Source organism: Numida meleagris, chromosome 1 (assembly GCF_002078875.1).
Source record: "Numida meleagris isolate 19003 breed g44 Domestic line chromosome 1, NumMel1.0, whole genome shotgun sequence".
NCBI lineage: Eukaryota > Metazoa > Chordata > Aves > Galliformes > Numididae > Numida > Numida meleagris.
Window position 1 is genome coordinate 141,309,460 of NC_034409.1, and position 13,760 is coordinate 141,323,219.

The window sequence follows — 13,760 nt, forward strand, 5'->3', positions numbered from 1 at the left end:
TTGCAGACACTGAACGGCAGTTTACTTCGTCCATGTATTTTACAAAGAAAATAACATATCTCTGCTAGCTGATTTATAAACTGGTGATGAGGAGGAGGTTCCTTTAATTTCAAGGAAGCCATTATTTCATGGATTTTGAGGGCAGAAGAGCCACCATTTCTCTGATTGACTGTCCTAAAAGTTTGTGGAAGGAGAAAAGTGGCTACTGTTAGTGGGAGCATATCTATAGCACTTTATTCTGTTATTACAGGATGCAAAGTAACAATGCAGCATGTCTGTAGGAGGCATATACAATGCTCCTTTGCCCTATAGCAGAAATAGCACTTTGGCTATCAAATCTGGGATGTAATGGAAAAGAGTATATAATTTATGGTAGACATTTTTGCCATTGGTTTGGTTACTTGTCATGCATTACAGATTTTAATTTCTCTTCAAGAAGCGTTCCTTTCGTATTACCATTTGTTTCCCAAGTGTATATTTTCTCATTCTTCCTGATTTACTGATTTTACTTTGTTCCTTTGATCAGAATTCTGTTCACTTTTTTTTAAAACTAGATTTTTTTTTTTCATCAAAATTTACTATGCAAAAAATGGCAGGAGAGTGTGGTATCTTATGACAGATTCATTAATTGCTTATTGTTTCAATTATTAAAATATATATTTAGACTACCGGCACACAGTCCTTGGCAAATGATGATTTCTGTGTGATTATAGCTGCAAATAATTTGAAAGTTATATTTGTTGTTTTTAAGAAGATATTTTAATAGCATGAAAAGCAGGCCCACGCTTGCTTATTGGAGCACATATTTGCGTCTTCTGTTATGTCATATTTGCATGTACTGATACGTTGCCATTACTCAGTAAGGCTTCCATTTGCAGCTTATTACAGTTTTCTGACTGCGTTCTTTCTCCCAGGCTACTGTCACCTCTGCAGCAGCCAGAAATGTAGCATTGAGAAAGGTTTCCAACTGCATATTCTAAAACTCGCAAGAGCTGAGATTTTTTTTTTTCTTTTTTTTTTTTTTTTTTGACGGGTTTCTGCTTCCTTGAATATCTCCAGCAACTGGGAACAAAGGTTCTCCATGCTGTACAAGTAACTATTTTCCATTTGACTATGGTTCTTAAAGTGTCTTTATATCCACCTCTACTACATCCCTGCCCTGAGAAGTTCTCTGCCTACAAAAAAAGGGTGCTGAAGGAGATGTTTCCATTTCCAAAACTAGTGAGGAATAGCTCTACTCTATTTCAGTGGGATGGGCATCTTGGAAGGAGGGACGGCCTCCCTGCCTTCACCGGAACATCTGAGCTGAGGCTTACTTTCCTTGCACTGTCTAAATGCCATCCTTGTCAGTGTACGTCAAACTCATCCTTCACCTTGTTTCCTCACTACAGTTGTATTACTAGAATTTGTCTCTCATATGGAAGTTCCTCTCAAATACAAATGCTATCTCAGATTGACAGTATTTTGTAGTGCCCCACACTGATACATAACTGCATCAGTATAAGATATTAAAAGCCTCCTCCTTTAAAATTTGTGGTTAATTTTTAATAATCCTCAGAAATACTCAGATCTGCTAAATTTTTCTTACAAGCATATCTTTGCCAGGCAGTCATAAAGAATGTTGAAAGCCAAATGGTTTGTAGAAAATTAGTTACACGCTTGTAAAACTCTCTACAATGTTCTGCAAACAAAAGGGAAAATTTCCTGCAATTTCACAATTTTGTATTTGCCTAGATGGCCATTAGCCAACAGGATGAAATCAAATTTATCCTATTCATGCTATGAATTTTATGTGATTAGCAGTGTATAGAATGTGATTTTCTAAAGCTCCTTTCATAGACAAGGTATTATCAAGCACTTTGTAAGGAAAAAAAAAAAACAGGAAAAGAAAAAAGATTAAATAAAGACCAAGAGTATAATAAACCTGTACAGGATCAAAGACCTTGTCTTTTCTTTAGCCCAGGATTGAAACTTTGCTCAGCAACTCTTAGAAATCATGTTGCACAGAATCCCAGAAGTCAAGCTTTCTTTACTATTTCTAGTCTTGTTGCAGGACTAGTACCTTACTGTAAAGTTGGAGGCATATTTCCAATATCAAACCGATACTGGCTAGCATCCTGAGTGACCATTTCCCATGTTACTTTTTTAGTGGTAAGAATTCGGCACATACAACATAACCTGGCCCTATTGTATAAAACCCATGAAAAGAAAACAAAAAATATAACAACAGCAACAAAAAGTGAACTTACTGATAATTCCTTTTGTGTTTTTTTTTTATTTGACGTAGTGTTTTGTGTACTGTTGTAATGCACTTGAGTCATGCTTTGTTAGCTTTTCTGAACAAGGGATTTGTCTTCTGTGATACTTAGGGTGCTCCAGCTAACGGTGTTCTAAGAAAGCATCAGGTAACATAAGACTTACAGTACAGTTAGAATGGTCACTAGCAGCTAAACGTGGTGGTGCTGTGCACACAGTTGAGCTAGAAGTCAGACTGCCTTCATGCCAGAGCGTTGGGTGATCTAGTCTGCAATAGGCCCATGAGCAAAGAAGACTGTAGAAGCATAAGTGTAACCTTTTCAGTTGTGATATGTATTTTAAAATATCACTTGACTCTTTCATACACATGTGGATAATAACTTGAACAAGTCAAAAGCTATTCTACCTGAGAAGATGATGTCCAGAGGACATGAGTACAAATTATCCACAACACTAAGTATATATAAAATACAAAGTTACAGACTTATTTTTGCTGTTGATGGATATGAAATTCAAGAATAACAAATATAGGACAAAAGCTGCTTACCCATCTAGAAAGTTATCAAAGTATTTTATTTAAATGACGTTTACACTGCTCATTAATTGATCTGGTACTTTTAAGAGCTGCCCCTGCCAGTCTGACAATTTTGTACTCTGAGCTTTTCACACACTAAGTGGCAAAATGAACAGTACTTTTCTGCATATCAAATTTTCTCCCCGATTTGCTCAGTACTAATAAACTTATAGGTTTTGTCAAAATTTTTTTATTCTGTGGGCCAATTTGTCATCAGAATTTTCTATTAGGCAATCAGCAACAGTTAATTATTGTCAAATGCAGTCTGAATTTCTGTAGATCTGAACTAAAACCGTTGCCCTCTTTGAGGACATCTCTTTCAAAATTTCATATTGTAACGTTGAACATTACCTGATTTGCTAGTTTTGAACTAGTAACGTGAGGGTAAAATAGCCTATATGTTCTTTTGTTACAGTCAGACCCAAGAAGTTTGCAAAGTCAAGTCTATTAGAGACTTGAAATAAAAATCCCATCTAAAGGATGGTGGAATAAGAAATGACTTGATATAAATAGTAAGGCCCCAAAATGGTTTTAGCATTAGGAAAGCATACTTCCATCTTACTTAATTATTCTGTTTTGCTTCATGACTGCATGTTACAGGGAGCGCTGCTTTCTTGGCCTAGGGTGCATGTTGTTCTGGTCGTGTAAGGTGGCAGCTACGGTGAATTTTCTCCATGGCAGTGAACTGGCAAAGGCCAATTTATGTCACTCATCCTCCCTCTGCCATGTAGGAAGCTGGATGGAGTATTAGAGCAGGGTACTCTGTTCTGCTAGTCCTGGAGTGACAAAAGACTGCTTCAGACCCATGCATAGTAGTGGTCTGTCAGATGAAGCGACTCAGGTAGTCTTCTCTAGCCAGCAATTCCAGTGTCACTGCTTACTTCAGCTTTTGAGTGAATCTACGTTTTGTACAATTTTTCACTTAGAGTGCCTCTGCTGCAATAACTACATCTCTAATGTATAACAATGAATAGGATTTTAGAAGACTTTTGTTTTCATGAAATTCCAGTCTAAACACAAAGCAAATTTTCAACACTTGTGCATCTCCAGACACTGAAGGAATTTAGATTGCTACGTCTTTGTCCTATATTAGGGCCATTGCATCCTTAATGCTCTCTGCCATCCACGTTCACCGCAGTGTCCTGGACACTGGGAGTTGTCATCCTGCACAAAGCCAGATGCCAGCTTTAGAAGTGACTCATAGCAGATGGAAGAAATTCTTCACTGCTGTAGTTGACTGATGGCAGCAACAGGGCATTTCACTTAAAACTGCTTCAGCAGTTTTACGTGCTAATCTTACGTCCAATTTAATATTAGACACATTTTTCCCATCATGCACCTGGCTGACAGCAACATCAGAACATTTCTCTCATCTTATTTCTACAGTTTAAGAAACACACATCCACAGGCTGAAAAAGGTCAGTAAATTAAACAAGAACAAAACCTGGCATTATGTCTCTTCCTTCAAGTTTGAAAGAAAACATTCCATGTCTGCCTTCTCTGAAAAAAGGGCTCTAATCCAAATGACACACTGCTGATCTGGTGATCGAAAATGATTTTAAAGGCTTGGATAACTTCTGTGAGCTAAATTCAGCCTTCTCCTACACCATATTCCAAAAAATGAAATGTGTAAAGAGATAATGAATGCTTATGGTCAAACATTAACATAGAGGTGCGGATGAGCCATTTCAAGGGTACAAGTCCAAATTAAAATTCTGTGATGCAAAAAGAATAAAATATCAGGTGAAAATCAGGTGAAAGCTGGCCATAGTGGGTATATGTGCTAGAACAGCATGACTGATCTCCTAAGGATGTTGCAATCTGTCTCTGAGGCCAACAGGAATGCAGCTTGTCATTCATAGCATTCCTGACAGGTGAGCAGCTAGACTCTGCCATGCTAAAGACAAAAATAAGAAAGTAACCTATTTGGTGTTTCAAGCACAATAATGAAGATGTCATAAAGGGTTACACAGTTAATCTAAAGCCAGTTATTCGATCCTCTGGGAAGAATATTGTGTGTTTGTATATAATGTGGATATATTCACCTTTGATACGAAAGAGTTGTAATGAAATGTGAAGCTGTAGGATGCCAGTCTGCCTCCCATGAGCAGGCCAGTCTTGGGATTTAAAAATAATGAGTTTCTTTTTTGGGTCTCCTCAGCATAGTTCTTTTGCTGTGCATGTGCCTGCATATCTCCATCTTGCAGGCCATTTGAGCTATCTGTAAACAGTCCAAAGACTATGTCATTATTATCTTGGTGTTGAACTGTGTTATGCAAACATAATACTCACTGTTAGCTAAATTGTCTCCCTTCAGGTTAGCTGACATGAGAAGGCAACCTTTAGTAATTGACAAGAAGCTTTGTTGAATTTAACTGGGCTTATTATACTGCTCTAGGGTATTATTTATGTTATTGCATTTTATTTTCCAGCATAAAATATAGCACTGAGAAATCTTTTTATGAGTGTCCCAAGATATGAACAGTATTGAGAAAGTATGCATGTATGGATACACATATACCAAGATGGTTTATTAGTTTTTATTCTTCCCTGTTTTTGTTTTTTTTTGTGTTTTGTGATAGGACAGGAAAGTACATTTTGCATCCTTACATAGCAGTTTATTTTAGGAAATCCTTTCACAATTAAGACAGCATACTTTGTTACTATGAAGAAAATTTTGACACTATTAAAAATACAGTGTAAAATATGCATAGAGACTAGCTGTCTGTTTAGAACTTGTGTGAAATAGAAATGTAACAGATAAGATGCTACCTACTGGAATCTCACCACTTATAAAAATGCATATTTGAAACGAGTAGTCATGTCTTTTATTACTATATCCTGATAACTTGCCATGTGAATTAAAAATAAAAGCAAGACAGCATTTAGCCACTCAGTTTTAGTGCATTCACTGCACTTTAAGCATTGTTATTAGCCCAGACTTTTAAAGTAAATTTCTGCATGTCAGGCTTTATTTCCTCAGTCTGCATGATGGGAATATACAATTTTGTACCATTAAGGTTGAAAGGAAACTAGTCTGAAAGAGTAGAGTTGAACTATCTTCTGTCTGCAATGCTAACAGTGAATCACATATTAAATCCAGATGTTTAGAGTCAAGAGGCTGTGTATGTGTGTACCTGTAGCTGTGTGCATATTCTCCACTCCACTTTGATTTCAGTGGAATTCAACAGAGGATGAATTCTCCTGTAGGCAGGTACAAGTATTCGCCAAAACCTGAACAAATGCTGCTTTTTGCAGCCTTCTATATTTACTGTACTGTGTTCTAATTTGAACACACACACAGAAAAACCACAGTAGTTTAAAAGTGCAGTTCAGTCTAGACCCTAAGCTCTGGGAAGGGTTAAATGTAGAATGTAAATGTGGAAATTTCTTTGTCAACATAACAACCTCAGCTCACTGAAGATTGAGATAGTATTTTACAAACATGTATGAGTCTTCTAGGAGTTTATACATATTTTCATATGTAAATATATATGTTACTTAATTTTTGCATTCTACTATAACACCTTCACATTCACAGGCCCAGGTTTTCCTGGGAAATTTTAACTTCCCTGTTACCTATAGGAAGCACAACGCAGCAGGAAGCAAACACTTCAGGAGATTTCTGGAGTGCTATGATGGTGACTTCCTAACACATGTGATGAGGGGAGGTTTTCTATCTGGACCTCTTATAAACAAGTAGGAACTAGCTGGATTGTGAGAATTAAGGGGCAGACTTTGCTGCCATGACCATGAGGTGTTGGAGTTCATGGTTCTTGCAAGGAGGAAGCAAAACCAAAAGCAGAACCACCACCTTGGAGAACAGACTGTCCTGTTCAAGTATGTGCTTGGAAGAATCCTATGAGATAAAGTCTTGGAAAGAGGAGGGTCTAGAGTAGCTGGCTAACTTTCCAGGATCTTCTCCAAGCTCATAAAAGTCCATCCCCAATTACAGGAAATCAAGCAAATGTGGCAGGCGTCCCACATGCATGAGCAAGTAGCTGCTGACGAAACTCGGACATAAAGAGGAAGCAGGACCAGGCAGACCAGGAGGAGTGCAGATCCACTGTCTGAGAGTGTAGAGTAAAATCTGCCAAGGGATGTGGAAGGCAATAAGAAGGGCTTCTAGAGGTATAACGGCAGCTAAAGGAAGACTAGGGAAAACGTGGACCTGTGGTTGGTTGGATTAGGGGATTTGAATTTGTTACACCATCACAGAAATCCACTAGTTTGGACAGACAGGACTTGGCATTGGGGAAGCCATGCTGGTTGTCTCAGATCACCACCTTGTCTTCCATGTGCCTTACCATAGCTTCCAGGATAATCTGTTCCATGATCTTCCTTGTCACATAAATGAGGCTGTCAGAGCAGTAGTTCCCTGGGTCGTCCTTTCTTCTCTTCTTAAAAAAGGGTATGATATTGCCTTTCTTGCAGTCACCAGGGACTTCACTTGACCACCGTGACTTTTCAAATATCATCAAGAATGGCTTGGAGCCTAAGCCAGCCAATTCCCTCAAGATTCTTGGATGCATCTCATTGGGACCCATAGACTTATGGGTGTTCATGTTCATCGGGTAGTCATGAACCTGATATTTGCTTACAGCAGGAGGGACATTGCTCCCCTAACTGACACCTTCCAATCCATCCAATTGCAAGTGAAGACTAAGGCAAAAAAGTTGTTGAATACCTCAGCCTTCTTGTCTATTGTTACCAGCCTGCCTGTATTGCTTACTAGGGAGTATGCCTTCTTAGACTTTCATTTTCTGGTTGATGTACCCATAGAAGTCTTTCTTATCCTTCTTCACACCTCAAGCCAAGGCCTCGCCCTTCCTGACCCCATCCCTACACAGCCTAGCAGCATCCCTATGCTCCCTCCAGGATACCTGTCCCTGCTTCCACTGCCTGTGCATTTTCTTCTTGCTCTCCAGTTTGACCAGCAGATCTCAGTTCAGCCATGCTGGTTTCTTGCCTTCCTCTCCTGACCTCCTTCACCTGGGAATGGAGAGCTCTTGTGCCCTCAGGAAGGCTTCCTTAAAGGTCTGCCAGCTCTGCTCTGCTTCCTTGTCCCTGAGGACAGCTTCCCGAGGGACTTTGTTCACTAATTCCCTGAAGAGCTGGAATTCGGCTTTCCTAAAATTTAGCATCCTGATTTTACTCTTTGTCTGTCCAGTGTCCCTCAGTAGGGTGAACACCACCATTACGTGATCACTACAGCTCAGGCAGCCTCCAATCCTAACATCACCAATCAGTTCACTTGCATTGGTGAGCAACAGGTCATGTTTCAACAAGTTCAAGTAATGTATTAGAATATTTTTAAAGACTAGTAACTTATAATCATGTAAAAAAAAGCTTTATAAAACATATCATTAGAGATGATTATGTTTTGACAGTGTAATAAAACTTTATAATACATGTTGTTTGACTCATTTTGATGAAAAACTTGTTCTTTTGCAGAAAATGATGAGGTCATCAGTGTTTCATATGTTCATACTAAGCATGGTCGCTGTAGATGTTATTGTTGCTGCTAGTAACTACTACAAAGGAGAAAATTTCAAGAGACAATATGATGAATTTTACCTAGCTGAGGTGAGTATGCTGAAATAACTATCTGGATATTTTTCAAGATAAGCTAAATTGGAAAATCTTAATGTCAAGCACATTTTAGCATGCAATTTTCTTTATTCCCTTAAGCATTCTAAGAATTCTTTGCTAACTTGTTCAAGTTCCTCTGTCTGACAACCTTTTGAAAGGTAATTTCCTCCAACAAAATGTCAGTGGTAATGAGCTGAGGCTTAAGTATAACACCTGCGGGCAATGCATGGCTGCTGAGTTGCTATCTTTCTCTAGCAAGAGTATAACATCCATAAGAATTTAACATTAAAAAAAAATGGTAAAACTCTGTCTTTAAAGATTATTGTACTTCTTTCTAAATCATCTTTATTTGACATATACTTGTCTTCAGGATGGTCCTTAAGCATAGCGAGAATAGTGTTGAAAATAGCCTGGCTTCAGTACGCCCCAAAGCCTCAAAAGCACAGTGCAACAAAGGATTTATTCAGTCCTGAGTTTAGTGAAGGAAAAGGCTGTGTTCCTGAACCAGCAAAGTGGAGAAAAACAGATTCGTTTAATGTGCAATTCCCACTGAGAGCCTGCTTGAGTGTTTAATTGGTCAAGGATTTTACTGTATAGCATGTGCCAGAGTGCCTAGAACCTTGCCTGCATGACTTTTTAGTACTATTTAATTCAGTTGTCAAGAACAAAAAAAGAAGGACATTTTTGAAGTCTTTGATATTAATGCATAGGCATGCCTTCAAATAGATATTTGTTTTTTTGAAATGAGTACTGCAGCATTCTTTATTGACAATACTTACTTCAGTGAGCACTATGAGTTGTCACTTTGTCCAAGAACAGAACCTCCAGTGCTGAAATTCACTGAGACCAGCTCTCTGAAGATGTTGATCATAGTTGCAAGTTTTATGGTTACTGCAGTTCTCTTGACTTCAGTACATACACAGGCCTTCTTTGGAGCCAAAAGGGACAGCAACTAAAAGGAAGGAGCTCAGAGAGTATTTTATGGTCACACTCTCTGAAAGTTGACAGCATTTTTTGCATTGTGACTCTGCTGCCACTTGTAATGCATACAAGGCTGACAGTGACAGTGGCAGAAGAATCACAAGCCTTTTAGTGCACAACATTATGATACTTTATGCATCTCCCTGTTTTAAGGGAAGTTGAGTTGGTACTCATTTTTTTAATTTATGGTATACTTTAGAGTTTTTATGTGATCTCTTAAAATCTTACACAGCACAGACCTCTCAAATTTTGGGACAAAAAAGAAAAAAAAGGAAAGAAAACAAAGAGAAGTTAAAGATAGCACCAGAGACCAAACCCTCAAATAGTGTAGGCTGTAGAGACATCAGTGCTTCATCATTCTGTTGTCTTTCATGTTGATGGAAATGGCTGTAGTTTGTATGAACATCGGGTAAACGTTGGCCTGGTGCCAGGAAAAACACAGAAGCACTTGGAATACAAGCTCTAGAGGCCAGTATTCCTTGTTACTGGGGCTTGTGTGGAAAGCAACTATTAATGCAGGCGATATTGGCGCTTCGGTTTTGTCTTCTTTTCCTTTATTTCAACTAGTAACAGAAGTGATTGACTAAATAGCACCCTAGCAAACTGCTCTGAAATATAACACTCACAACCTTGTCCCTTCTCTAAGAAGAGAAGCTAACTTCTTAGCATTTCTAGAAATCAAACTTCCTTTTATTTCGGAGGGTTTGAGTTCCAGCAAGACTATATGCTAGATTGAAATTTCTATGAAATGGCCAATAAAGTTAGGAAGTTTGAGCTCCTTAGCCCAGTTCATTCACAGACTAAGACAGACCATTTGCCAATATACACTTCAGTTTAATGTGTATTATAATATATTCTAATAGTACTTAGATTTAATGGATTTTCTTGCTATCAGATATGACAAGTGTTTTTGAAAGGAAGAGATCTGCACACACAAAAAAACTTTGAATATACATATTTGCAAGAAATCCAGTAAATCTTGTCATTATTAAACTGAAAAAACATCTGTATAAAATCAGTCCTTTTCCATATCATAGCAATATAGCCCATACTACTGAGTAGCAAATAGTAGGAATTCATATAAGACCTCAAACATAGAATGCTGTTTAGAACCAGAATTTTAGTTAGAAGGTAAGTAAGTGGTGGTTTTACATATTGAAATCATAGTCAAGACTAAACAACCTCCCAAACAAACCCGGAAGAGCTTTAGAAGTACTTTGTTCCAACAAAGTACTTCTAACAAGTAGAACTTGTTCCAACAAGTTCTTAAAAAAAAACACATTTACCTTATTGAAGCTATCTGAACTTTTAAACGGTTGTCAGAGTAATTGTGAAAAATATTAGCTTTATTTTATCTCAAGTTTTAAGCATATTCTAAAAACAACATGAATAGAAAGAAGGTGATCCTGGGAATAAGACATTGGAATAAAACAAGCAAAAAATGGATTATCTTAGTATATCCCCTGCAGGTTTGACAATATTTTCACTTCCTGGAAGTGAAGATATTGGAACTCATTTTAATCTCCAGGCCAGAACTGAATAATTAAATCAGCATTAAAGCCTGAGTCCATGGACTGTTCATGGTGGGCGTTTTTGCTTTACACAAAAAAATATAAAAGTGGAGCCTGGCTTCTTAACAAAATAACATTAATTTGACTTATATTCGTAATAGGAAAGGCTGCATGTGCTATTTCTATTCTGGCACTTATTAACCAGTGCTGGAAATACTCTTTTCCAGATCTGTTTGAAGTGTAGGGCTTGGAGCTTTTTTCAACAGAAATACTTATAGTGTTTTATACTACAAGATAAGTGTATTTTGTAGACTTGTGTACTAAATTTCTGTCTTGTGAACAGTGTCTGGTTTTCTTTAATGGTATGTTTTTCTGTCTCTGAATAGCTTAGATTAATCACAATACTGATTTGTTAGTGGGGAAACTTTCAGAAAATTCATTTGTTTACTTTCTGCCATTCCACATATTTACTTTTCTATAAACTAGTCTCAAATAGAGAAGGGTATTTTGTTTGTAAGACATACTGCTTTAATGTCCATTTGGCTTTTGTTTGTTTTATTGTTTGTTTAAACCTTTACTACAAACAATATCAAATAATAAACCCCTACTGTTTTATGGCAGGAGGTACAAAATACAGCAAGAGGCAGCATTAGAAGAGCTAGAATAAAAAAAATCTTAGGAGAGAAGACAAATTTACAAGCAGTTTTCATTTCCTACTCAGTTATTGTGAAACTTACATTTGCAGCACAGACAGGTGGGATTCCTACAAATAGGGTTTTAACAAGTAATTTTAAAGGTCCTGAATAGAATGCATCCTTTAGCAACGTTAAAACTTTGAGATTTCCAGATGCTGGCTGGGAGGCAGCACTCAGACATCTCTCCCATTCCTAACAGCTCTCCATTGCTTCCCCTACCCCTCATCCAGGCAACGATAAAGCAATTTTTATGGCAAAGCAAAATTTGCAGCCTGATGGAGGGCAGCTGCTTATGTGTTGCACCTGTTTTTCATATTCAGGCCTGTTCTGGCTTGCGTGAATCTGCTTTGTCTCTACAGCAATGGAAGAAGTGATTTCAGCTTTAAAAAAAAAAAAAAGTCTGTAAAATTCTATTATATTTCACACTTCAGAAGAAGATCTAGTAAAATAGTCTCAGTCTTCTGTAATGAGTTACAAGCAAAAAAATACAAGCTCTGTCAGTGGAAGACAGGTGTATAAATGTAATCAGATGTTATGCAAACCATTTGATACATTTTTAAGTGCTACTGGTTTGAATTCATTTCACAAGCATATAAAATGCAAATGATCCCGCCCACACATTTTTAGAATAAATTAAAATACACTTAACATTGTATTTGTAAGTGTCTTGTTCCTAATGGGAAGGCTGTGTGCTCTGGTGAATGTATGTGTGTATTTAAATAATAGTATTTCACCTGTTCTGAAAGAGAATTCCAGCAGCTTTCTGCTCTCATTCCTAATTTGCCCCTTTTATTGTTTAGGACTTAATTAGATGTGTTTTTCTTTAGAAGTGACTTTTCATTTTAAAGTTTTTTGGTAAAGTATTTGCCTTGTGTTTTTCAGTAGGGATTTTCACATAAAGGGATAACTTCTTCAGATTTGGCACATGGTTTTCCTTGAGCTCTTTGAACTGTAGGAGCTGAAAAACTAGCTGTATTTGAGAATATGAGCGTCCTGTGTACCTGGAGGCATGTGTGTGTGAAATAACACAGATAGTTCTTTGCAGTGTTTCTTTCCTAATCGAACAAAAGATTTGGAGTGCTATGAAGCATTTTGCCTTGATTTAACCATTTGAAATATGTTTGAAGCCTGATAACCGTTTTATATGCTTTGAAGAATTCATGTAAATATAGTTGGCAGCACTGCTCATAAACAGCTGTATAGTGTAAAGGAATTAGCGTAGGATATAAGTGTCTGTGTTTGATTTCCATGCTTGTGACAATCCTGTACACATAAGATACATAAAATTCTAATTAGCCTTCAGAAACAACTTTTTTAATGTTGATAAATGTATTTTTGATGGACTAAATGATGTAAGCACTTAAGCCAACATCCCAGAGATTGTCACTGTTGCAGATGGAAAACAACTATATTCTACTGCACTCAAAGGAGAGAAGCTAGAATAGGTTTACTGATATAATATGGATACAATATAGTGATTTAACAAAGCTTAATTGTAATTAAGGCAGTGACTTAATAGGATTCAAGATGGCTGGATACACTTGGTTATTTACTCCATAGAGAACAGGGTAAGCACACACACGTAGAAGGTCCTCCTGTTGAATCATGAGGTTCGGAGTGGACCCCTTTGCATCCAAACTCCTTGAACCACAGAGGTAAGGAGCCAAAGTGCATCTGGATCTACTCCCCATCCCAGTCTTGGTCAGTAGATTGTGTTGACAGATTATATGTGCATAGTCAATCTACAATAGAAACTTAGCAAAGCCAACAAAGTTTACAATCAATTTAAGATGTGATCTTAGTGAGGCTAACAAAGCCTAGAACAAGCTATTACTCACTTACCAAGGATCTGTATTGGAAAGGTATCTTGATAACAAGGTGTAAGGGATCCCTTCTCAAGGGGAGATCCTGTCATGCAGCCAGTTGCCATGTTGGAGAGCCCCCCTTTAGGGGGCTCTTTGAGCACACTGTTTATGGGAGTAAGATGATTTACTCATAGTCATCAGTCACCTTTTAGGTGTGTGCACAATTGGTCCTCAGCTGTTGAACCAGGGGCCTGCTATCAGTTCTTTCAGCCCCCAGTTTAAGACTGATTTATGGTCATTTATCTGTTTTAGCAAGAATATTATCAGTACTGTTGTTCATTGTCCT

At 37.6% G+C, this 13,760-nt stretch overlaps 1 protein-coding gene across 10 annotated transcripts in view; it reads left to right on the forward strand.

Moving 5' to 3' along the window:
- Window positions 1-13,760, forward strand: part of NALCN (sodium leak channel, non-selective) — a 219,176-nt gene that overhangs the window by 110,942 nt on the left and 94,474 nt on the right. For all 10 annotated transcript variants that reach the window (XR_002444045.1, XR_002444050.1, XM_021415912.1 and 7 more), the window contains one exon: window positions 8,285-8,416. Coding sequence is in view for 8 of the 10 variants with exons in the window: in XM_021415912.1 (XP_021271587.1) it covers window positions 8,285-8,416 (132 nt within the window). In the remaining 2 variants the exon portion in view is untranslated. The remainder of the gene's footprint in view (window positions 1-8,284; window positions 8,417-13,760) is intronic.